At 55.7% G+C, this 25,259-nt stretch overlaps 1 protein-coding gene across 8 annotated transcripts in view; it reads right to left on the bottom strand.

Annotated features, from left to right (window-relative positions):
* NFATC1 (nuclear factor of activated T cells 1) overlaps positions 1-25,259 on the bottom strand; it is a 170,056-nt gene that overhangs the window by 53,083 nt on the left and 91,714 nt on the right. For 5 of the 8 annotated variants that reach the window (XM_073213264.1, XM_073213265.1, XM_037007421.2 and 2 more), the window contains one exon: positions 19,506-21,278. The exons of the other annotated variants lie outside the window; for them this stretch is intronic. In XM_073213264.1, the coding sequence (XP_073069365.1) occupies positions 21,229-21,278 (50 nt within the window). In that variant the 3' untranslated portion in view covers positions 19,506-21,228. Of the gene's footprint in view, positions 1-19,505; positions 21,279-25,259 lie in introns of those variants that run through there. 8 annotated transcript variants of the gene reach the window in all.

The raw sequence follows: 25,259 nt of genomic DNA, 5'->3' as shown, positions 1-25,259 counted from the left end.
CCCAGAGCACGAGTGTGACCAAGGTCAGGCTAGGCCGGCCCACAGACAGCGAGTGTCGGGCCCACAGACAGGCAGCAGGGGGAGCCGTGGCCCCAAGTGCCGCCTGGCCGAGGACAGGCAGGTCTGGTTCTAGACGTCTGCCTGGGCGCGGCGGTCCCTGGCCTGGGTCCCTTTAACAGAGCCGGAAGGGACAGCCAGAGGCTTGCTGACCCTGCCCCGTCACAGCCTACAGGTCATGTGCTATCTCAGCTGCCCCGCCTCTTGAACCAGCCGGCACCCTTCTGTGGTCAGCCGCTGGTTGTCGCCACTCATGAGCCCCCAGGTCCCCAGGAGCTCCCCTCTTCGGGGGTGGAGGCTTCTCTCAGTCCCCGGGTCAGCCTGTGTCTGCGGCCCCCCACCTTCCTCTCTCTGGGCCTGCTCCCACCATGGCACTACGGCCCTCAGGGTCTAGGCCGGGGCTGCCCGAACTGGCCCCGGATAAGAGCAAGGTCCACTCAGCAGCAGGCCTCGTCCTCCAGGCTCAGAGCCATGGCTGGGGGGGTGCAGCCTGTACGCCATGGAGCCCCCAGCCCGGGAGGATGCCAACCAGCCCTGCTGGCCTGCATGCCCCAGATTCTGGGGTTCTGCCGGCACAGACCTGGTCTCTGTGACTTCCGGAGCCCCTCCCTGAGCCAGGGGTGGGGGGCTCATCAAGGAGACAGTGACCCCCCAATCACGAGGCAGTGACTGGTGGGGCAAATACTTGGAGCCAACTAGCAGCCTTCCCAGTCCAGGGCCCTCTGCCTGGGCCTCGGTCTCCAGCCACGAGGCCCCCCATCCAGCCGCGAGGCCTCCCCCAAGCCAGGCCAGGTGGAGACAATGCAGGTTTTTTCCTCAGCAGAAAAGGAGGTGGGGCGGAGTGGGGGGGGAAGGAAGGGGAGGGACGGGGAAGCAGTGGCAAAGGGGGGAGGGGAGGGGTGGCGGCCGTGGCCTCCCACCGGAGGCGTGGGGTTTGCAGGGCTGACTGGCGGGGCTCTGGTGGAAGTCTGCCCCAGGTGTAACCCCATCTCATAGCAAACCCCTAAGGAACTGTTGGGACTAAATCAAGAAACTTAGACACATGTGTATGAACTCTAAGTGCTCTGAAATGTGTTTCCATGTACTACTTAGAGTTTAGGAAGATAAACAATGTGTGGTTTAAATAGCAATTCTAATACTCTTGGGGAGCTCAAAAATTTCAAAGGGTTGGGTCAGGTACCGTCAGGTAGTGACTTTCTGGGGACGGGCAGCCTGGGTGAAGCTCTCCAGGCATTAGGCCCTTTTACAGGGGGAAGCCGGCGAACCCGCTACGGTCAGCCCGGTCACCTTCAGAAGTGTCCTAGAGGCTCTAACGCCCATGCCACCCACTAGGCCCGGACAGTAAATATGGCCATGCACTGCTTTGGGATTCAGGGTGGCGCCTTATGGGGTTTCCAAACTGTACAGACATGTGAAACTGATTAACAACCGCAGGGGAAGCAGCGGCCGCGCGGCCTGTTTTCAATCATTCTTCAGCAACGGAGAGTGGCGGCCGCGCCCAGCACAGGGGCGCCCACCCGTCCTCGCCTTCGGCTTGGAGCAGCTCACGCCCTACCTCTGAGACAGACAGACACCCCAAGAGCCAGCAACGCGGAGTGACGCTGGCATTTCTAAGGGCGCTTCTGAGACGGGGCAACCCAAAGGCAAAACCAGCTCTCTCATGAGTGATGTGCCTTCAAGTAAGCGAGGAGGGCACGGGTGCCCATCCACGGCTGCCGGGGCTCCACGCCATCACCACTGTCTTCCAGCACTGACAGCACCGAAGACGCATTCTGCGTCCCGATCTGCTTGATCTGCAGTGGTTCGGGGTGTCTGGGCTGTGACCAGTGAGTGATGTGTGCCCCGGGTGCGGGAATGGGACCTGCAGTTCACTGTTCAAATCCAGCTTTTCAGAGGAGCAGCACGTCAGAACTCAGCCACTTGAACCTGGTGTGGTCAGAGAGGCTTCGACCATCGGCGTGGGCACGGAGTGTGGGGCCGTGGGTGCCTGGAGGAGCAGCCGGGACAAGAGGCAGTGTGGGGAATAAGCCTTCCCTCATTCCCCATTCAGGCCTCGGCCTGCCACAGACTTCAGGGCGTCAAGTCCTGTAGTGATGAGTGACAGGAAGGACACAGAAAACCGTGGTCCCGTGGAGCATGCCAGCCCTCCCACCCACACTGTGCCTGGGCCAGGTCCCTGGGCTCTGCACGCACACCCCCGGCTGTCAGCAGGAGGTGAGCAGCGGCGAAGGTGGCCCTCCCAGGAGGCCTCAGCGTTTCTGAGTTCTCTGCGGCTCCCCGGGGAGTCGGGTCGGGTGGGGCCGCCTCTGGAGAACCCTGTTTCCCAGGGTGGCACAGGCGTGGGGGAGCCTCCCTGGCTCAGAAGGAGGCGCCCTCCTGTGAGTCACCCATGCCAACGCCCAGATGGTCCCTGGCACTGAGGTGTCTCCCTGGGTGTGACCGTGGAAACCTGGCCCCACCAGACGTGCAGACCTAGCCCTTGAAGTTCACAAGACAAAACCCTAAGCAGCCTTTGGCAAAACTTGCCATGAATTCCCACAACTCCCTCACTCCGCAGGTGCTGCTATTAATCCTATAAAAGCAGCTCGTTCACTTTTTTAAAAGTGAGGGGCCTGGGGCTCCTGGACCAGGCCTCCCTTCTTGAGCCCAGCAGCCCCTTCTCAGTGCCCACCTCTCTCTCCTGGTGGCAAGGGGACAGAGTGGGGGCTGCCGTGCTAAGCGCACACACGTGCAGAGAGGGCTCCCAGACAGGGGCACCAAGTCCAGCCCGGGGAAGCGCGTGCCAGAGAGGACATTCCTCCCAGCCGGGCTGCGGCTCTGCTCTTGAGAACCTTCAGCTCTGCTGTGTGGGTTCCTCGGAGCCCTCACACCCCAGAGGCAGGGCTGGCAAGGCCTGGGGCCCCAGGCAGAAGATGCTGGGAGGATGGTGGGCAGGTGTGTGGCACTGACGAGCACTTCCTGGAAGTCAGCGCGGTCGTCTGTGGTCCCGGCCAGGAGGATGCAAGCATCTGGGGCATAAGCCTCATCCTTTAGGCCTTCCCATTCACCCCAGGAAGGCCCGTCCTGTGCGGTCCTAGAAGGCAGGCCAGGCTGGCTCCGTGGACCTCCTCCAGGCTGCTGTGTCTCCGAATGACAGGCAGCTGGGTGCACAGGGCTTGGGGGACCACTGGTGCCTCTTCAGAGGGAGGCACATGGGGGATTTAAATCAGAACCAGCAGAGCAGGGTGCAGCCACCCACTGCGCCTGGACACGGGGTGGGCAGGCTTCTGATGGCGGAGCCGCAGCAAGTCAGGCAATCATGGCAGCAAATTCAGAGAACAGCTCCTTCCCTTCCAGGGCAAAGCGAGTGTAGGACACACGGACCCCGACCCGGAAGCTGCCTCTCCCCACTGCTCCCTGCGCGGTGAGGATGGGCTCCGGGTGTGACCCGCGGGGACCAGACCTGAGGCAGTCCGCAGGAGGCCAGCTTTTGTGTCTGTAATTTTCTGGAGAAGTCCTGCCTCACTGTTCATTTTCTCAGGTTAAATGAGGGTTTTAGCGAAAGATTGTGCTGTAGAACAAACTTCTGTGTAAATGGGACTAGTTCCCATCTGCATTATTGTGAACTGTCTTGTTTGTTACTAAGAAAATGTGAATAGGTTCTGTCTGGGTGACAAAGAGCAAGAGGAAGGAAGGCCGCTGGGGAGCCGAGCCCAAGTCTCGACACACGGGCGGTGGGAACCCCGGCCAGGTGGACAGGAGGGGGCCCAGGGGCCGGCCAGCCCAGGCGCAGGGCGGGGAGGGGGCAGGCCGCCGATGTGGGGGCAGAGCCAGCAAGCTGCCCTCTGTCCTCTCCCTCCCCAGAGCTCACATGCCTAGGTCCGGCCTCTGTCTGGAGATGGGGCTGCCCTGGCAATGCATTAGGATGGGGCCAGGCTTCGTCCATTGTGAGTGGTGTCCTTGTAAGAAGGGAACTTTGGAGACAGACATGCAAGGAGACAGATCGGGCACCCCAAGGGCTTCGGTCAGCCCCGGAGGCTGGAGGAGAGGCCCGGAGCCCACTCCGCATCACAGCCATGTGGGACCAGCTGACCCTGGTCTTGACCTGCGGCTTGTAGAGCAAGAGGTGGTGGAAGCTGTCACAGCAGCCTGGCGCAGCTCCCGCCGCCTCTGCGTCTTTCTGCCTCTTTCCTTTTTACCAAAGCCCTTCCTGGCCCTTCCCACAGCCCACCTGGTGTGGGGGAGACAGGGAAATGGGGCCCCGGGTGGTACAATCTTGCTAATTGGAAGCAATCTGCCAAGGTTCCTGGGCAGGTCACAACAGGAGGCACTGGAAGGCCCGGCAGGAAATCCAGGTGACAAGCAAGAGGCAGGACAGAACGGAGAGTAAATGAGCAAACAGCCCCAGGCCTGTGGGCAGCTGGCTGGCACCTGGGGCTCCTGTGGGGGCAGGGGGACCTACCAGGGCCCCTGGGGGGAGGAGGGTGACCCAGAGCCCAGGCCAAAGCACTGGGGATGGGAATCAGGGGCCTCACCCACTTAACGGAGCCCACAGGCTGCACTGAGGGGCTGGGCTGCAGTCTCGGGACCTGTCCACACTGGGGTGTCAGCCAGCACGGGCGGCTGGTGGGCTGTGAAGCATCTGCCCCCAGACCCCAGCAGTAGACCGAGCGTCCAGGCCTCCGGACTGCTGCTCCGGGTCTCTTAGCCGCCACCCTCCCCAGAGCCCGGGCCTCCCCCTTCCCACCGTGACCCAGTCACGCGCCACTGGAAACATCTCTGTGTGGCTTTCTCCTGCTGCCTGCCCTGGGATGTCCTTCCTAGCACTGGGCTGCGAGGAGGTCCTGACACTGGGGCCCGGCAAGCCCCCCACAGCCTCACAGACCCTGCTCTCGCTCCTCCGCACACACGAGGGTCCTGACCCATCTGGCCCTGCGCTCCCCGCAACAGGCCCACGGCTCAAGGCTGGGCCAGGAGCTCCCCTCGAGTAGCCACATGCTGGCCCGTGGTTACGCGGTATGACTGCCCCCAGGGCGGGCCACGCTTCACTGGGCCAGCGCCTCCCCATCCCGCCCTCGGAGAGACTGGGTGCCTGGCCGGCTGTGTTCCCAGAAAAGGGCTGAGCTCTGCGGCCGAGGATTTCCCATTGGCACTTAATGAGGCCGCCGGTGGACAAGTCCCCAGGGTGGTGGTCCGCGGGAGTGCCAACCTGTCCACACGCAGGCAGCGCGCTTGGAGAGGCTGCTCTGGAAGCCGGCAGGGCAAAGCCAAGACCGAGGCCCTCACCACTGCCTCCTTGCTAACGAGGCCACTGGGCAAGGTGGGTGGGTTCCAGCCGCTGTGAGGGCACTGCAGTGCAGCCCCACAGGGGCAGGCCACATGCCCACAGGCACCCCACCATGGTGCCCTCGGTGCCTGGGAAGCGCATGAATTACTGCGGAGCAAGGGAACGCCGGGTCCTGCACATGGCCCTCTGGGCGGCTCCTCTGGCCGATTTGGACTCTGAAGTGACCTCCGTGCTGCTGCAATAAGGAGAGAAGGGCAGAGGCCGTGCTGAGGCCCACTGCAGCAGGACACCCTCCAGGCTGGCACACAGCCACTCTCCTGCAGAAGGTGGCCCCACTAAACGAAACTGCAGCTGGTCCAGGGCCCGGACACTTGTGGGGGCGCCGCACTGTCTGTGGCCTCGGGCGCGTGGCCCACTTGTGCCCTGAGAAGCCCCTCTGCCGGCCGCAGGGCCCCAGCATCTGCCAGGCTGCCTGGTGCTGCCCCGGACAGGCCTGCTTCCTGCCACACAAGAAGGCACGGCAGGCGTGAGGCGGGAGGCCCGGCAATGCCAGCTTCGTCTTCCCTCAGGCTGTCGGGAGAACGCTGACGGGGCCTCGGCCACTTCCCGTCACAGGTCCCGTTCTGCGGGGCTTTGTTCCCCCCACCATGGGTATTACCCACGTGTGCCGGGAGGGGCGTGTGTCTACTATCCCCACTTTTCTCCACGGGGCCTAAGCCGACAACCTTTAAAGTACAGACCTGGGGGTGGGCATTCCAGCTCAGTCCGCACAGAGCTCAGTCTGTGCCCGAACCAAAGGTGTGCCCAGGCTGGTTGCCCTGATGTCTCCAGATGTTTGCCAACAGGGCTCCATCTTTTTCCTGGCTCCTCAGTAGCTGGGCTTGGGGCTCCCGGACTGTTTGGGGTGCCCCTTGCTCCAGGGAGTGGCAATTGGCAAGGGGCAGCCAGTCTGCACCATGGTGACTGGCCTGGTGTGGAGGCTTCCAGGACAGGGCAGGGCTGCCCCAGACAGCCCAGCCCTAGCTCTGGTCCCCCGCCTGCCGGCAGTGTGCAGCTCCCTGAGGTCAAAGCGAGGCCAGAAGCCATTTCTTTCCAAATAGTTCACGGAGGGAGAGTCTCTTTTCTTTTGATTAAATCTGCTGTCACCACTTTAGGCTCATGGAACTGCTGGCAACTTCTACTCTAGTGTGTCCAGTGGAAACATGGGTGCAAGGACAGTGACTTTCTAAATTTACATTTGAAGATAAACTGGGATTTGGCTTCAGGAGGTTGATGACAAAATAATATTTCCATGCAAGTCCTGGCTGCATGGACAGAAAATTTGTTTTGCAAACCACAACTTTGGTGCTGAAAAAACACTGCTCCCCAACCAAGACAAAATATGGGAACAGCACAGCTTTGCTCTGTGGGCAGGTGTGCACGACAGTCTAGGGCATGCGGAGTGAGGGGCGCCCTGGGGGCAGCACCGTCCTGGGAACACCCATGGCCAGCACCAGCGGAGCAACGAGTCGGCATGTCTGCACAGAGCCCTGGCCCCACTCCTGCCTCCCTGGGGTCCTTCCTCACACAGCAACCACCACTTGGTCCCATCCCAGCCCCAGGTGGTCTCTGCTCTGCACCATCAGCTGCAGGTAAGCCTGGCTCCCACTCGACCCCTGCCTCCCCACCCCACTGGCCAGGCTGGCCAGGTAACTGATGAACGTGTGGCCTTGAGGACGTGAGCCCTTCTGCAGAATGTACCTGCGGGTGCGGAGGGGAGGTGCCTCCAGGGGGCTCGCAGAAATGAAGGGCTACAGGGTCGCTGTGTTCTCTAAACGTTGGCAGAAATAAGCAGGTTGTAACAACCCATGAGAACTGCATCACTATCTCTAACTCTCTGAGGTATCTGAGGGGCTAGGCCGGTGCAGAAGAGAAAGGACCTGCCTGGTGCCCTCACTGGAGCTGCGGCGGAAGCTCCCTGCAGACCGTGACCCGGAGGGGCTCACCACCCCTGTTGGGACGACCCTCCTCCCTTCTCGGCTCAGTGTAACTCCTCCTGTATTAGCACCTTCCCACCCTGGCCCTGGCCCCCACTCGGGTCCCACCTAGGTCTCAACCCCATTCTGTGCAGGGACCCCAGAGGTGATTATCCCATCTGCCAGCTGATGCCATGGAGCCCCTGAGCCCCTGTGCACCATCATCTCGGTCTAGCGTAGGCTGGGGAGCCAGGCTCCCAGCCGTGGGCAAGGTGTCCTTCATCGAAGCAAGGAGGGTCCCATAGGCCAAACAAAGTGGAGTTTTCTCCCAGAGCCCAGGCTTCTCCGCACACACAGATGCTTCTAGCGGCACGCCCTTGGCCCCTGACCTCCTCCACCAGGATTGGCTGGGCTCAAGCCTGGTCCCAAGGATGAAAGAGCACGGCCTCTCGCAAGGGGAGGAGATGAGGTGCAGGCTCTGGCGGGGCCTGACTGGGCGGAGGCCGCACCCCCAGCCTCCCCCTGTAAAATAGGTGTTAATGCAGTGAAGACTTATCAACTGCCTTTGGAAGCTGGTGTGCCTGGGCAGGGGACAGGAGCGGAAGGGGGCTGTCGGGGCCTGGTCAGCACCCACCCTGCTCCCGGTCCTGGGCAATGACAAGCTCTGAGCAGGTTTGGCTTGGGGACATGGCAGGCCAGGGGAGGCCCTGGAGATGGGGGGGCAGCCAGGACACAGGAGAGCATCGCATGCATGAGAAATGCTTCCAAAGTCGCTCGTCAGGGAGCCCCACCGCAGCCTACAAAGGGCCCCCTCCCTCCAGGGCATGGTTCTGGGCTCAGCACAGCATCAGAGCTGGGCTTGTGGCCCACGCACAACTCAGCTTCCAGGTCATTGTGGACGTCAATATGATGACAGGAAACCTAGAAAGCAGCTGGAGGGCCATGGCAAGTGTCATACAGCATGGGGACACAGGGCTTTGCATGGTTCCCTCCCTGCCCTGCAGTCCATCGGCTTGGCCCTGTGCCACCATGTGGCCTGGCGGGATGCCCCTCCCCTGAGGGCCTGCCACCTGGACCTCTAGCCCCCTCAGAAGTTCCAGGCGGGGCCCACAGTATTGCCTCCATCTTCTGCTTTGCTCAGGCTCCAAGAATAATTAGGAAGTCCATGCTGAGGGGAATACCAGGCCATCTGTCACCAGTCTCCAGGATGGGAGGGGATGACCTGGCAGGCACCCGACGAAAGGAACACAGCCAGTGGACACAGGGCCAGCCCAGCCAGGGGATTCTTATCTGCCAGGAAAGTACAACCAATAAGACTCAAAGACACTGGGATCTGGGCACAATGTGAGGGGTCCCCTGACCCCCAGCTGAGGAGGGTCATGGGGCCTTAGGAGTAGGTGGAGTGCAGGGGGCTTGCAGCCCTGGAGATGGGGAGAGCGGGAGGGCTCGCCCCGGGCTGTCCTGGGTCCCTCCCCTCCACAGCCCCGCTCTCACTGCCAGATGCTCAATGTGCCTCAGTTTGCTGACTGTGCCTCAGGCAGAGCTTGGATTAATTAAATCAGTGGAGGTGCCAGGACAGAACCGAGCTCTGAGCAGAGCTGCTCTTAGGGGTCTGCTGGCCCCGAGTGTCACCGGGGAAGAGCTGGCACCCATCAGGCTAGCACCAACTCTGCTGTAAAATTACGATAGAATCTCCACATGTTGATGGAATCTCTCATGCTGAGGTGTCAGTGAGGAAATGTGTACAGAACAGGTTAACTCAGTGGGAATGGACAAATGGGTGGATGGACAAATGGACGGGTGGACAAATGGGTGGATGGATGATGGACTGTGATGCACGGATGGGTAAATGGATGGGTGGACGAAGGGCTGGGTGGGAGGATGGATCAGTGGGTGGATGGGTGGGTAGATGAATGGTTAGATGAACTGATGAATGGATGTGAGGTTCTCTCTTCTCAAATCACGAGCACAAGAAAAGCCTATAGCCCCACCAGGTAGCTCTGAGGCCGCCTCCCTCTCCTTGAGCCTGTGACATCACCTGCGGGCTGGGAGTTTGACCACCTTGACCTGCCACCTCGCAGGGTAGCTTTGGGAATCATGAGCACATTTGAAAAACACTTTGCAAACCGTAGCTGAACTGTGTGCCTGAGCTATGAACTGTTATTATCTAGATTAAGTGGGGTCTAAATTATGAAGAGTTTGGAGTAGGGGTATACTTTTTAAGTTTTGCATTATTCCTTTCAAGTACATATAGTTACAGGAACTAATTGCTAATAGTATATTTCCAAGTTGAAGTCCTGCTGGCCTACTTCAATGAATAGGAAAAGATCTCATAATTAGTAGCCTTATTTGCATGCAAACAATGAGTGTTCCTAAAGTCCTTGAAACTGTTCCCAGAAGAATAGCACTTGCATTCTTGTTTTAAGTGATTAAATTGCTTGGCAAACCCTTTTCTCACTCAGAAGTTGAAAAGCAAACTTGAACTGGCCAAAGGACATTAATGGCCAATCATTCCAAATTCCAAATTAAGGTTGTCCCAGTTAATATGTTTTCCAGGTAGAGTTCATGAAATCACAAAAGGGAGAAACACTCACAAAATTCAGCGGTCTTCATTTTCTGTGTGTAGAACTAGATGTGCCAACGTTCACGGTTAGTCTCTGAGTTTGTGTCATGTGGGGTGACACTGACAGTGCAGTCCATATGAAGAGCCTGACCTTTGAGAGGCGGTGGCCACCAGCCTGGCACGTCTCGGAGCCCGTTCCCGGCGAGGACAGCTCTGTGCAGCAGGGCGGGTAGTGGACGATGCACTGAGGAGCTAAGCAGACTTCCCGTCACAGTGACAATGTGACGCCGAGGCCATGCGGGAAGTGTTCCCACACCACCTGAACAGACACAACTTTGCTTCTCTGTTGCTTTTATAAGAACCATGGATCCTTTTGTTCTTCCTCCAGGTAAAAAAGCATATTTGGCAGCTAAAGCTGTTTTTCAGCCTCTGTTTGACGCTTTCCCTTCTGATTAAAATTATATGGGCCCCAAGGCAAATCTAGTGATCGCAAGCCACACTCGTGGCTAGACATGCAGTTTTCATGTGAATAGCATTATTGTTACATGATGTGAAATGAAGGGAGAGGTGGGAGACTGCTGCTCTGACTAAAAGTCGGCCCTTGAAAGAGGCTTTGAAAAAATCAAGCATCAGAATTTGTGCTTTCAGCCAACATGGACCAACAGGCACTAGGTCTACCCGCCCACTGAAACAAGTAGTAAGTGGGAAAAATAAGAGCAACATGTGGTAGCTATTAGACAGTGAAGGACGGGATCCCTGAGCAAGCCCAGTGACGGCCCCGGATCTCGGCCTGGAGAGGGTTTCCCAGCCCTGGGCAGGCAGGTGGACCTAGGTAGAGCCTGGGGATGGACGCCAGAGTGGAGGAGACGCAGCTGGGAGTCTGGGGTGGCGCAGGTGGCTGGAGTAGTCAAGGTTGTTGCCACAGAGGAGAGGTCTCCGGAGGCAGAGTATTCAGCTGAGAATAGATCGACACACGCAGGAGGAGGTTCCCTCAAGGCCTGGTAAAGAACCACCCAGAAGTGGGAGTGGGACTTGGACCTCACACAAGGCCCAGAGTGGGAGACCTCGCAGTTCACAGGGCGTCAGGTCGTGTGCTCAGAGGGTTTTGCCTTAATGGTGGGAAGATTCACCCTGAGGTCGGTCATTTCTCTGGTTCTGACCAAACAGAGCTAAAAGCTGGGAAGACCAGAACAGATCGAAACTTTACAAATGACTTAAGGCATCCCATAAAAGCTCAAACATCTGTAAGCATGCAAAAATATATCCAACACTCAATGAGGCACAATTCACAATGTCTAACATCTGATCAAAAATTAGAAGGCATGCGAAGAAGTGGAGAGTACAGCCCATGAGAAGATGGAAAATCAACCCATTAAAATCAGCTAAAATCTGAACAGATGATAGAATTGGCAAATTAGGATATTAGCACAATTACCATAATTATTCTCCATATGTTCAAGAAGTCAGAGGAAAGATTGCACATGGAAGATACCAAAAAATACCCAAACCAAACTTCTAGAACTGGAAGCTACCTATTGGAGTTGAAAAATAGACTACCTTAGCAGCAGAGACTAGATTAATGCTAGATTAACTGCAGAGAAATATTAGTAAACTTGGAAAAGATGTAAATATAGCACTAGAAAATATGTAAAATTAAACACAGAAAGAAGAGTCTGAAGAAACAGATCCCAGTGAGCTGCGGGCAGCTTCATGCAGCCTAATACATACGCAGCTGGAGCACTGAAGGGGGGCAAAGAACGGAAAGGGTCCTGGCTGAAATTTTCCACATTTGATGAACACTATATACTCACAGATCCATGAAGCTCAACAAACCCCAAACACAAGAGACATGAAGAAAATTGTACCAAATTACATAATCAAATTGCTTAAAACTAGTGATAAAGAGTAAGATCTTAAAAGCAGTTGGGGAAAAAACAAACATTATATATGGAAGGACAGCGGGATTCTTATCAAAAATGATGCAAGCCAGATGACGGTGAAGCAACATCTAAAGAAAAAAAATTAAAATGCAAACTGAGAATTCGATAGCATAAAAAAATCTTTCAAAAATGAAAATGGGTATAACCCAGCATAGCAACAGGCTGAAGAAGAAAAACATATAATCATATTAATTCATGGAAAAGAGCATTTCATAAAATCTGACACTTGTACACGATAAAAACTCTCAGCAAAGTCGGGATAAGGGGGAACTTCCTTAACTTGATAAAGAACATCTATAAAACCCTACTGCTCACATCATGCTTAATAGGGAAAGACTGAAAGCTTCGCCCTAAGGTCAGAAACCAGACACGGACGGCCGCTCTCCCCACTCTGGCTCAATATAGCGATGCAGTTCTCACCAGCACCGTAAAGAAGGAAGAGACAAAAATGGCATATATACTGGAAAGGAAGACATAAATTGTCCCTATTTGCAATGACATGGTTATCTACATAGAAAATACAAAAGAATCAACAACAAAACTAGAAAAAATGAATTCTGCAAGGTCACAGGATAAAGGTCAACACACAAAAATGGATCACAGTTCTGCATACTAGCAGTGAACACAAGGAAATCTAAAAGCTCAAATCTAAAGTCAAATTGGTGCAAAGAAAATTAAATACTAAGGTATAAACCTAATAAAACACATACAGCATCTGCATACTGAATATAAAAAATGCAGATGAAAGAAACACAAAAATGCCTCACTAACTGAAGAGACAGCACATTAGTGTATTGGAAGATTGACCACAGCGAACATGACAGTTCTCCCCAAACTGACCTCCAGGTTTAACACAATTCCTATCAACACCTCAGCAAGGCTTCTTGTAGACATAGACAAGTTTATTCTAAAATATTCATGGGGAAAACAGACCCTAGATAGCTATGACGGTTTTGGAAAAGTAGGATAACGGTGGGAGAATCTCCCCTGATATTTGGAGACTTACAAGGCTGTTTACAAAGGCCACATATTGTACGATTCCACTTATGATAACAGAGGTGTGGATATGGAAAACAAATTAATGGCTGCAGGGCTGCCAGTCAGGGCAGGAATGGTGTGTGTGGCTGTAAGGGGTACATAGCGAAGCTTGTGACAGAATAGTCTGTCTCTTGATTGTGGTGGTGGTTTCATGAATGCACACATGAGGAGACAATGTGTAGAACTACACACATGCATGTACTCACACACATACATGTGTGTGCACATACACATGTGTTGTGTACAAACACACAAACGTGCATGTAAAACTACAGAAATCTGAATAGGTTCTGTAAGTTGTACCAGTGCCATTTCCTGCTTCGGGGGGAAGTGTGGTGAAGGGTCAACGAGACCTCTCTGTACATTGTTTTTTGCAACTTCTTGTGCACCTATAATTATTTTAAAACAAAAAGTTAAAAAGCAGACAAAATAAAAGCTTTCCCACACATACATGGCTGGAAAAACTCGCCACCACCGGACCTGCTCTGCAAAGGAAGTCCTGCAGGAAGGGGCCGCCAGATGGAAACCTCGATCTGTGCTAAACAATGGCTATAGCACCAGGACACGCGTAGGGAAAGATGAAACATTTATAATCGGTTATCATTTAAACCTCTTTGGGAGATAATTCACTCTTTAAGGTGAAATAATAACAATGTGTTGTGGGACTGGTGACACAGACGGAAGATGGTGGGCGATATGGGCACAGAGGCCGGGGTGGGAAGGGGGAGCACGGCTGGGGGCTCTTACACGCCTGCCGCGGGGTAGCATGCCGCTGGAAGCTGTTAAAGATGTTACCTAAACAACCAGGAGAGTAACACAGTGAAGAGCTGTGGCTAGTAAGTGAACAAAGGAAACAAATGGGATCATAACAAATACCCAATTGAATTCCAAAGACAGGAAATGGGAATAGAGGAGTAGATGGGCCAGAGAGAAAACACACAGCAAGACAGTAGATCTAAATCCATTCTTACAGATGATTCCATTAAATGCCACGGTCTAAAGCACTCCAGGAATAAAGGAGAGATGACGAGACTGTATAAAAAAGTGAGACCAGACTGTATGCAAACAAGAAACTCAATTCATATAGAAATCATAGAAGGGCTAAAAATTAACAAATAAGCCAATGTATACATGCTAATACTAATCAAAGATTAATATCAGACCAGGTAGGTTTTAGAGCAAAGAGTAATACTAGGGACAAAGAGGGTAATTTCATAATGGGAAATTGGTCAATTAATTTGGAGCACAGAACAGTTCTAACTAACCTAAACACATTTAAATACATGCAGCACAAGCTGATGGGGCTCCCAGAAGAGAGAAACAAATCTACAAGCCAAATAGTCCAGAGATCTCAGCACACCTGTCCTAACCAATGGACATAACTAGTGGACAGAGGATCAGCAAGGACCTAGAAGGCCTGATCATCATCGATCCACCTGACCGGACCGGGATTCACAGAGGCACCCCCCGACAGCACAGAATACACATTTTTATCAAGTGCTCATGAGCATTTACCAAGATAGCCCATGTTCTGGACCATCAAACAGAACCCCATGAATATAAAAACTAAAATCATACAAAGCATGCTAAGTAACAGTGGAATTAAGTTAGAAATCTGGAAAATCTCCAAATATTTGAAAACTAAATGACACACTTTTCAGTGGGTCAAAAAAGTCAAATGGAAATGAGACAGGATTTTGAATAGAATGAAATGAAAACATAACATAAAATCTGTGGGGTGCAGCTACCACAGTATGTAGAGGGAAATCGATAGCCTCTCTTAGGAAAGAAAAAAGACCTCGACTTCCATCTTAAGAAACTGAATGACAAAAGCAAGTGAAACTCAAAGTGAGCAGAAGAAATCAGATTTTATCAATAAAATAAAAAGTTGTTTCTTTGAAAAGATCAATAAAATGATAAAACTCTAGCCAGATTGGTCAGGAAACACAAGAAAACACAAATGACCACGGCCAGGAATGAGGATATCACTAAGGGTTCTACACATATGAAGAGGGTAATAAAGGCATATCATGAGCAACTTTATGCCAATAAATTCTATAACTTAGATGAAATGAACAAATTCCTTGGAATATATAAACTAGCAAAGCTCAGCCAAAAAACAAACGACCTGAATGACACTGTATCTATTAAAGAAACTGACTTTGTGGTTCAAAATCCTCCCACAAAGAAAGCTGCAGTCCGGAGGACTTTCCTGATGAAATCCATGATACCCACTGACCAGAGACTCTCTGGACACCCAAAGCGGAGGGGCACTTCCAACCTGTGCCAGGAGGACAGGACCACACAGACCCACCCAGACATAGTGTGAGAAGAGAGGAAACCACTGCCAGCCCCCGCCCAGAGAGTGGCAGGAACGCTGTCCTGGCTCAGACTGCTGGGCAGGTGACCACAGGTGTGGGGGAAGGCAGACAGTTATTTCTCAGCCTGGGGCCTGGAATCCAGGGTCACGGTGCCAGATGGTGGACTCCTTGGAAGGACCTCCTTCCAGCTTACAGATGGCGGCCTTTCTGTGTCCTCACAGGGGGAGCAGAGAGCACACGCCTGGCTCTGCTGTCCCTTCTTGTGAGGGCTCCACTCCCACGACGTGGGCTCACCTCCCAAAGGCCCTGCTCCAAGCACCAACACGTGGGGATCAGGGTTTCCACGCAGGAATTCTGAGGGACACAGATGTGAAGTCCATAACATGCCAGAAGAACATTAGATTTGGAATGGAATTATGTCTCTATTTTATACTGGGGACATTGGTGTCCTGTCAGTTGGGTCCCTGGGGAAACAGTTGCCAAATGGAGTTAGATGTGCAGGAAAAGTCATGGTCCCTGCTGCTGGCTAGACGGGGGCCCCCACAGTCCCCACTGCTGGCTGGATGGGGGCCCCCACGGTCCCTGCCACTGGCTGGACGAGGGCCCCCACGGTCCCTGCCACTGGCTGGACGAGGGCCCTGGACAGGAGATGGGTGGCTGGAGTCTATACACAGTGTGGTTCCAAGGAAGTCTGTGCAGCCCAACTGGGACTCGGGCCCAGAACGGCCTGCAGAGGGTCCCAGCCACAGCCACGCCCCGGATGTCTGCTCTGTGGCCCCCCAGGACTCCCTCCTGGGGGCTCTGCCTCTGAAATGTCCCAAATCTAACCCCTTTTCACCTTCGAAACCATCCTGGCCTCTGTGACCTGGGTTCTTATTTTCACTGTTACTATTTATTTTTTCTTTTACGAATTACCATCACTCTCCCAATGGTGCCCACTAACCACCTGCTCTCAGTGGCGCCCAGGGCCGTGCAGCCTCCCCTGGAGTCAGCAGGCAGCTCAGAGGCTGGGGCTGGGACATGTGCCTGCTGCCCCGTTCTCCCTCGTCCTCCCATGTGCCTGGGGCTCATGCTGGCCGCCGGCTGGACCTCAGCCTGGTCTTTGAGGGAACACAGTGGCCTCCTCAGTGGCCTGGGGCCCCTTACGACACAGCAGTCAGGTGTCAAGGGGCACACCCAGGAGGACCTGATTGAAGCTGGGCTCTCTGCCCTGACCACAGCCACCACGTGTGTCCACTGAGGCTCACAACACCTTCAAGGGGCTTAGCGCCTTGTGGGAAATAAGACGGGCTTCCCTCCTCCGGCAGCCCCCTCCCCTCCTGGGCCTTCTCTGTTCCGCAGCACCCATGCTCCTGCCCTCGGGACTGTCCTACCCCTTCCTTCAAGGATGGCTTGACTGCTGCCCTTCAAGCTGCCTGCCAACCACCTGCCCAGGGTACAGCCCCGATTCCCCATCCCTGCTCGGCACCGCCCCCACCTCACCAGACACCCTGGTGGGCTCCTTTATTGGGTGTGGATGTTAACGGCTCATTTCCTGGAAATGGGGGTCTTATTGCTGATGTGTATCTCCTAGAGCCCACTGGACACGAAGGTGGCACTTGTTAAGTGTGGACATTACAACTCCAATGAGCAAAGGAGTAATTCTCTCAGTTTCTCTGCAGAAGGGGGGCTCAGTCCAAAGGTCACAGGCAAAAACTCTCTGCCCCCCATACCTGCTTTGTGGACATAGCTCAGGGTATAGGCCTGGGCCATACCCAAGCGTGCAGGGCTGAGAAGGGGGACAGTCCACGCCTCCGTGTCCCAGGGAAACACAGAGATGCCCTCCCCCAGGGGTGGCTGGCTGCTAAGGGTAAGTGTCCCTTGTCCTCATCCAGCTCTCCAGCTGCCTCCTGGGGGTGACAGCCTCATGGGGAGGGGCCCTTGCCAGTGGGCTCCCGACGCGGACCAGGGCCCTGCTCTTCCTGGAGGGCCTGCGCTGGGCACAGCAGGGGGGAGAGCCCCTGGGCTTTGGGCAGCAGGCTCTGCAGAAATGAACTGGAAAGTCCAGAAAATGCACTTTTTCCAGAGAGGCATCTGTTGACAGTGGCAGATTCTTGATGGGAAGAACAGAGGGGGTGATGGGGGTTGGGGTGGTCAGGCTCTGGAATGGGACAGCACGTGGCGACAGCTGTGGGAACGGCCCAGGACAGTGGGAGATGCCCAACCCCCCTCCTCCAGGCGTGACCCGTACTTCCCCCAAAAGAGACCCATCAGTGCTTTTCCTGCTCACGGAGGAAAGAGGCGCGGCCGCAGAGACAGGTGCGCTGACATCGAACTCCCCTCCGCGGAGCCGCAGCCCTGTGCCCCAGCACCTGGCCAGAGCGGCCGTGGAGGCCGCTCAGCTTCCTGCCTGCTGCTTTGCCAGGAGCCGGAGTGGCTCTGCCTTACAGGGAGGCACGGATGCCCAGTGCCACACCAGCAGGGAAATGGTGTGAGGCGCCTGCAGTGGCCTCCTCTAGAATCGTCACTATTTAATTTGTGTGTATTAAGTAAAACAAAAATGTGTGATCCGGAGCTCTGTTGGCACCATCTGAATGACTCAGGTCCTTGGGGCGAGAGCCCCATGTCCTGGCAGAAGCCCAGGGCAGGCTGACCATACTAGGTGGTCAGGGGCAGGCATGAGATGGGCCTTTGCTTGGGCATAAAGGAACACTTAGTCATCTTACTGCTAACTCAGTTTTTTGGCATGAAGAATTATGTGATGTGCTTCACCGTATGTGACTTCAAATTAGGTTAGCAGGTTATTATGAGGTTCCTCCTTGATGCAAGTGTGGGTGCTCATGTCCCAGGGGCGACAGGCTGGGGCTGTGGGCCAGTCCGACCAGCTGGTGGCTCCGGCTGCTCGGGTCAGGAGGGCCCTGGAGAGGGAGGCACGTGCCCACCACTGGGCTTTGCTACAGCTGCACTTATGAGAAACTGGATGCTGAGACCTTTTCCAAATGGGGCCTCAGACTTGGGAAGGGCTGGAACCACGGGCACCAGGGGCACTGGGGTGAACCGGAGTCAGAGCCACGGCCCGTCCCTCTCTGCACGGTGCTGGGCCGAGCCCGCCCCAGGCTCCTCCGTGCCCCTGGGCAGCAGAGCGGCCTGGGAATCTCAGGTAAGCCACCCCGGCGTGACTGGCACCGCAGAGGGGCAGCTCCTGCTGAGCCCACGCCTCTCAGCCTCCTAGGAAAGGGAGCCTCAGCTCCGGTCCATGGCTGGGAAGGCAAACCTGTCACTCTCGTGCTAGAAACAAGCCTGTGGGTGTGTTTTCCTTATTACTCAAAATACGTCTAAAAGAAACGAAAGTTGAGGAAGCAGGGGTCATGCAGAAACATGACCTCTTCTGCAGAAACCTGTTGCTTTATAAACTTATATTGCTTTATCTGAATATAACATTTGTTCTTAGGAATGGGATGGATTTATTAAAACTCACTTTGGTGCTAATAGCTTCTTGTATGTCCTTCAGGGGTAGTGGGTGGGGCTCCTGACTTCTGCTGCGTCCGGTGGGCGCTTGGGTCCCCTTGGGTCTAGCTTTCCAAGTCTGACAGGGCCTGATGGGACATCAGCTGGGCCTGGGGGCCAGCTCCTCACAGTCATCAGCAGCCGAGTCCTCCCCCTCCCACAGCTACCACCGCCATCTCCCCCGACACCACCTTTTCTGTGCCCCTCCCAGTGCTCCCCGGACACCCTGGGGTCCTCTAAGCTCTGTCAGTGTGGAAACCTGGAGGCATGCATGCTCGCCACCTGCTTAACACGAGTAGGATTCTCAATAACTGCAAGCCTCTCAGCAGAAGAAATTCTTGTGTTTTCTGAAGTCCCAAAAGCAACATATTGTTTCTGAATTCAGAAGAGTAATTAGTGGACAAGCTCCAGGTTCTATGTTTGATTTATGAACAGCTGGATAATATTTTCCTACCTGAGCTTGAAGCAGAAGACTTGGGTGGGGAGCAGGGGGCGGCCTTAGGAAGCACGCAGAAAGAGGCGGCAGAGAACAGCTGGGTTCACACACAGTGCCTTGCTCAGACGATGGCCAAACTGCCTGAGCGTCTGTGTGTGGCCAAGGCCTCGCCCGGGTTGTTTCTCTGGACAGAAGTATTTGGCCTGTGTGAGCTCCCTCTCCACACAGCTGGACGAGCACTTCTGGGGGGCTGTGCTGGAGCATCTGGGGGCCCCACCCACGTCCGCTCTCCTGTGGCAGGCTTCCCTCCAAAGAGGTCGACCACACCCACCGGGCTCTGTGACATGAAACACTCCCTACAGCCAAGAGAGGTTCACGTACCTGCAGAAAATGCGCAAACACGGAGCATTTTCCACACATGTAATGGATCACTCAGACTAAGATCCAGCAAAAAAAAAAAATACCGCTTTATTGGCTCTTTCCTAACTACAGAGACACTGACCCAAGGGGCAGGTCTGCTCTCCATGTGACAGTCCCCTCGGGAGCACACCATGCGGCTCGTGGCTGAGCGCTGGGCAGGCTCTGGCCCTACAGGCCATGCGCAGCCACGAGCTCTCACTCTTCAGTCATGTGCAAAGGCTGCAGATGTGGCTTACACAGTTGGTTCTTCCCGTGAATTTTTTAAGAAGACATAATCATACAGAAGAGCATTTCGGAAAGAACTGTTTCTGTGGGGGAGCTTCACCACGTGGCACTGCTGCCCGCCTTGCGTCCCAGACAGCCGTGCAGGCGCAGTTCAGGCCTGCTCCACGAGGGGGCACGGACTCCTAAGGCACCATGACCAGCTTAGACAGGTTGTGAGTAAACCATGCTTTCTGGTTATGTGGAACAATAGGTCACTGCGAGTAATAACGCGTAACAAGTTGTTCTTTGTACAAAATGCAGGAGAAAAGCTCACACTAACCTACCTGCTAATAGTAACTAATCCGAAAACACTCTATAGTTGCTGCATATCAAAACATTCTTTTTGGTAATCGTTTTCTTGGACGAAGCGAGTTCTAAGGCTTCTGTGAACCGATCTTACAGCTGAACCAGTATATTACAGTCCTGTCGCATTACTTACAGTCACTTTCCAATCCTGCCATTTGGTGGCACACAGGTATTTGCATCCCCTCTCCTGGCTTCCTAAAGTGCTCTGTTAACTGTAGGGCTGAGAACACACAGCCCTCCAGGGCAGATCGGTCCCTGTGGCAGTGGCTGAGAAGCCAGCTTTGGAGTCTTGGATGCATTTTCCAAAACAGACCTTGTTATTGTTACTGTGGAGGCCCTTGCTGGGCAGACAGGACGGTCCCACTGCTGTGCTGGTGGACAGACACACACAGGCCTACCTATGTACAGACATGCAAGTGCGGGGTCTGTCCTGGGACAGAGATTTCTTTCATCCAGTAACCTACCTTGTGCTAGTCACCCTACTTGTGCTAATTTGGAAGCCAGATTAAAAACAAAATCCTAGCAATCCCACCATGCCACGATTGACAATCCTACGGTTTCAGTAACACAGCAGGGGGAGGAGATTGGGAAAGAGCTGAGATGACAAACTGGAAGATCTCAAAACACTCCGAATAAGGCAGCAGAATTGTATGTCACAGCCCAGGAAAAGGTGAAGAAGTAGACAGAACCCACGCATTAGGTTTTCCTGCAACGCCGAGCTTGCCAGCATTCTCCCAGTTTGTATGCAGGATAAAGTCTCACAATGAAATGTTTTTATAGTCGTTGCTCCTGTGAACACTCCCCCGGTAGCAAGCTCGGTGCTCAATTCCGCGCTGTCCTGAGGTGGGCGCTGCTTAAGTAAGGCACTTCCAGTTCTGGAATCCAGGGGTGCCCAAGGGGCCCAGCCGCCACGTGGGCCGCTGCCCTGAGGTCACCTCCTGCCCCATCCCACCCTGCCACCTTCCATCTGCCCCTGGAGATGCCTCTTCCTCGGAGACGGGTTGGGGGGTCCTTCCTTCCCGCTGGAGCCACTTCTGACGTGGGTCCTCAGGGTGTGGGCATTCTCAGGGTGCAGGGCTGAGCCCAGTTCACCTTGTCGGAGTCTTTGCAGGGAAGCTCGACAGCTGCCTGTGGATTGACACCACGCAGCCTCTGAGTGAGTTCCAACGTCACCAACTATGAATGGATGCTGGTGCTGGAGAGGTCGTTTCTTATTATTTCATTTACTGCAAGAAAACAAAATAGAGAATGTATTAGGGAGACACTGCCCTGTGCAAAACTGTATGTAAACAGCCAGAAGTCCATCAGCCACGCTGAGTAGGTCACGTGCAGCTGTGAGGGGCGCGTCCCGGAGGTGCCACATTCCTTCCTGCTTCCCGCTGTGGTCCAGGGGCACTAAGGCCGCAGCCCTGAGCACCGCTATGCACTGGCCTTCCCATAGCGCGCCCCGAGAGGAGGGCCGGGGCTGTGAATGCGTCTCTCCAGAGGGTGTGCGGAGCTGTGTGGCAGCCGACGGGGTGCCTCTGGGAGCTGCGTGCACTGGCTGTGTCCTCCCCCGGCCTTGTTGCTGGACAGGCCTTGGTAGGCTGGAGTGGAGGGCCAGCACCGGGTTTGGGGCCTTTCCTTCACTTTGTTGCCTTGTCCGTGTCCACTCTCGGCCTGTGATTTTTGGCAGCCAGAGAGGAAATGAGCCAAACTGGGGGAGGCCATCTGAGCGGGTGCACAGCGTCCCTCCCTCCTGATGGGCACCCGGACGGGGGAAATGTCGCAGGGGAGCCTGTCACCACGGCTTTCCTGGCCGGGCCTGGAGGTGGGGGCCACGCACTCGCGTCATGGAACTGCCCAGACAAACCCCACGTGCCTCTGCAAAGGCCCCGGCCCGTCCAAGGGGGGCTTCCTGGGGAGGTTGGCCGGCACACATGTCATCACCCCACCCTTCCCTAAATTCCCTTTCAACATCCCCCCCACCCCGACTATTTTTAAGAATAACAATAATAAAGCTCAGCTGGGGGAACCAGGAATTGTGTCATGGGAGCTGATAACAGAGCTCATGGGCTTTGCACTCAGGAACCCGGACTGCACGCCCCAGGCCACAGGCTGTTCCCAGAGGTGCTGCGTGGCACAGCCCAAGGGAGATGGCCTTCCAGCTGTGGCCTGAGCCCACCTGCCACTGAGGCCAGGCTGCCTGCAGGGTACGATGCGCTGCAAACACCCGGAGCACAGGGCAGGCCAGGGAGGGCTCCAGGATACCTGCCTATAAATGGCACATCCAGACCGACAGGCAGCCACAGGTTCTCGGCAGATGGCGCTCACCCTGGCACGGTGACTTGTTTTAGCAGCAGAGAGGCTGTAAGAGGCCCGGGTGCTCCAACCAGCTCTCAGGAAGCACTTGTCCCCAGTGTCACGGGCCACCCACAGCTATAGGCAGCTGTGATGCTCCGGACGACTGCGTGGCCAGAGCAGTTGGAGCTGCGAAGTGTTTGGCCCGGGCACCTCAGGAGGCAGGGCAAGGTGGCCCAGGCCACACGTGTCCCCGGGCCGCAGGCCTCCTCCATCCTGAGGCCCCGGGTGCTGCGTTTCGCTTGGTCCGGGAGCAGAAGGGACACAGAGCTCCTCTTCCTCGCCTCTCACTCCTCTGGCCTAAGAGCCATGTGCCCAGCGCATACTCTGCAGAACGCTGCCCCATCACAGAGCAGTGACAAGTGTGGAATGATCCCATTTCTCCGGGGTGCCGTCATGGGGAGGCAGATGGGGCGGAGGACGGGCCCCGCAGGAGGAGTGGACAGGGCTGGCGCTTGAACCTCGCTGGGTATTCCCACCACGCCTGACAGTTTATGAGTTGCCTTTGCGGTCGCCAGTCGTTCTCTCCCGAGGGACCCCGGTCCTGGGCGGATAAGCAGCAGGCGTGGACGGCGGTGTCTGGGCTGCTGGGCCAGGTGCGGATCGGCCAGGAGCCTGAGCAGACACGTCAGGGAGGAGGCAGGGAGGCCCCGTGGGGAGACGTGGGCTTTCCCGTGGGTCCGCTCAGGCCACAATCCTTTTATTCTGTTCCAAGGACAATCATGTCCCACAGCTGATTCTGTAGGGTCAGCAACAGGGTGTATAGAACGGGTCTGGGGGGCAGTAATGAGGGGCATCGGGGACCTGAGGGTAATTACGAGGGGTAATGTGAGGGGCACTGTCAGTGGTGTGGGGGAAAGTGGGCCCTGCTTGAGGCTGAGGGTGTGCAGATGGGCGGGCGGGCAGCTGCAGGCAAAGAAGAGGCCTGTTCTCAATGTGCAGTGACACGGCCCTCAGGAAAACAGCATCTGCGCAGGATGAAAGGGGAAGAGGCCTCGGCAGCGGGCTTCCCCTGTCCCAGGCAGCTGAGCGGCACAGTGGGCGGGCGGAAGTCCCTCGGCGAGCCTGCCGCCAGTGTGCGTATGGCTCCCGTCTGGAGGGGCCCGGTGTGTGGCCCTGAAGCTGCCGGGCGGGCCGGTTTGCCCTGAGCCCACGCACTGGAGCAGCGGCTCCCATCCGACTGCTGCTGTTCAGACCCACGGCTCGAGCCCCCACGGGGTCCGGCCACAGCTGGGTGCAGGGGGGACCGGCTGCCCGTGGTGGGGCACTTGGACCCAGTCCATGCTGGGCGGGAAGCTGGGTGCCGCCCCTCCAGATGTAGTCTGTGCCCCTCTGCCCATCAGAGGGGGAGGGAGGGCCCACCACAGGGCCGGCTGGGCGACCAGGTCTCAGTGGCTGGGCCGAGGGGGGCCCTGACCCAGGCCCCGGCCTTCCAGCTGCTGTCACAGGAGGTCACGGTGCGAGTCCGGCCCACGGGGCTGTGCGTCTGGGGGCGGCTGCCTCTGATGTGGCCGTGCTGAGACGCCCACAGTTCCCGCAATGGCTTCTCTCCGCTGATCATTTCCATCCTCTTATTCAGCTTTTCCACTGACACGAGGTTCTCTTCTTCACACAGCATGTTAACTGCAGGTGACATGTGACCCATGCAGGGCCCTGAAAGAGGAACCTGCCCTGGCGTGATCCAGTCCCTGCAGGAGGATGTGGTGAAGCTGTTACACCACAGTTTGGTTTAATAAGAGGGGTTTTCCCCTCACATCTCATTTTTCTCTAAAATGCTCCTAAGGTGGAAACTATTGTTTTTTCCTAAAACTCATGTGGCCATTTGAACTCTTGTTTTAACCTGGGATGCATGCAGGATAAGCGTGTGCCTCACGCGCCCCCAAATGCACCGCTGTGTACATGTCCGGAATTGAGGGAGGACACTGGTATTTTTTCCATGAAAGACCGAAATGCACGAGGTAGAGGCCGGGCCTCACCCGCACTCAGGCTCTCCATGAACGCCAGCTCCTGCTGAGGCCACGGAGGTCTCAGGTGGAACGTCCTTTCCGAAAGCAAAGCATTATGCTTCCACACAGCGAGTTCCTCCTTCCCCATCCCGTCTCGAGCAGGGCGGGCATCAGGCTCGTGCCCAGGGAAATGTCCCTTGCCGTGACTTGGGTCTCACCGGAGGGCTCCTGTATGGTGGCACAGACCACGCAGACGAGAGGGGCCACGGCAGCAGGAATGCTCTTTCATATGGTTTGTCCCATTGACGCCCACCTTTCTGGCAACACTTCCCCTGTTTCTGAATACTTGGTTTCAGAGCAGTTTGGGCTCTTAAGTCAAATGTGAGGAATGAGCGAACTCCTTGTTTACACGACGTGCGTGCAGCCCCTCGTGGTGGCTGAGCACCTGTGCATATGTTCTTGATCCTCGCATCTGCCCTCTGAGGAACTGAAGGGTCAGCAAGTAGAAAGGGTGGCTGTGGCCCAGGTGCTTACACGTGAGGGAGCCGAGGCACAGCCGTGGCAAGTGTCCTCCACTGGGCACATGTGGCCCCACCGGCAGATCCACGGGTGGACAGGCGTTGCTGTTTGCAAGCACTAGAGAGGAAGGTCATGGGAGGGCCATGCGCTTGGCCCCGGGGCCTCCTGGCTGATGCTGTGAATGAAGGTGGGCAGATGTGGCGCACCAGTCCCGACAGCTCTGCCCGCCCGCCCACTGCACCCTGCCTGCCCGGCTCTGCCACCACTCGTCCCCCAGCTCATGCTCAGCACAGGCTGTCCCTGGCATGAGGAAGAGCGGGGGGCAAGGCGATCCCTTTCCTTCTCTGTAGCTTTTCTGAAACATCAGCACACCCACCCACAACACGGAATTCTGTTAAGCTA

The sequence above is a fragment of the Manis javanica genome, chromosome 9 (genome assembly GCF_040802235.1).
Source record: "Manis javanica isolate MJ-LG chromosome 9, MJ_LKY, whole genome shotgun sequence".
Taxonomy (NCBI): Eukaryota; Metazoa; Chordata; class Mammalia; order Pholidota; family Manidae; genus Manis; species Manis javanica.
Note: the sequence above shows the minus strand (reverse complement) of the source record. Positions and strands in the feature narration are given on the sequence as shown.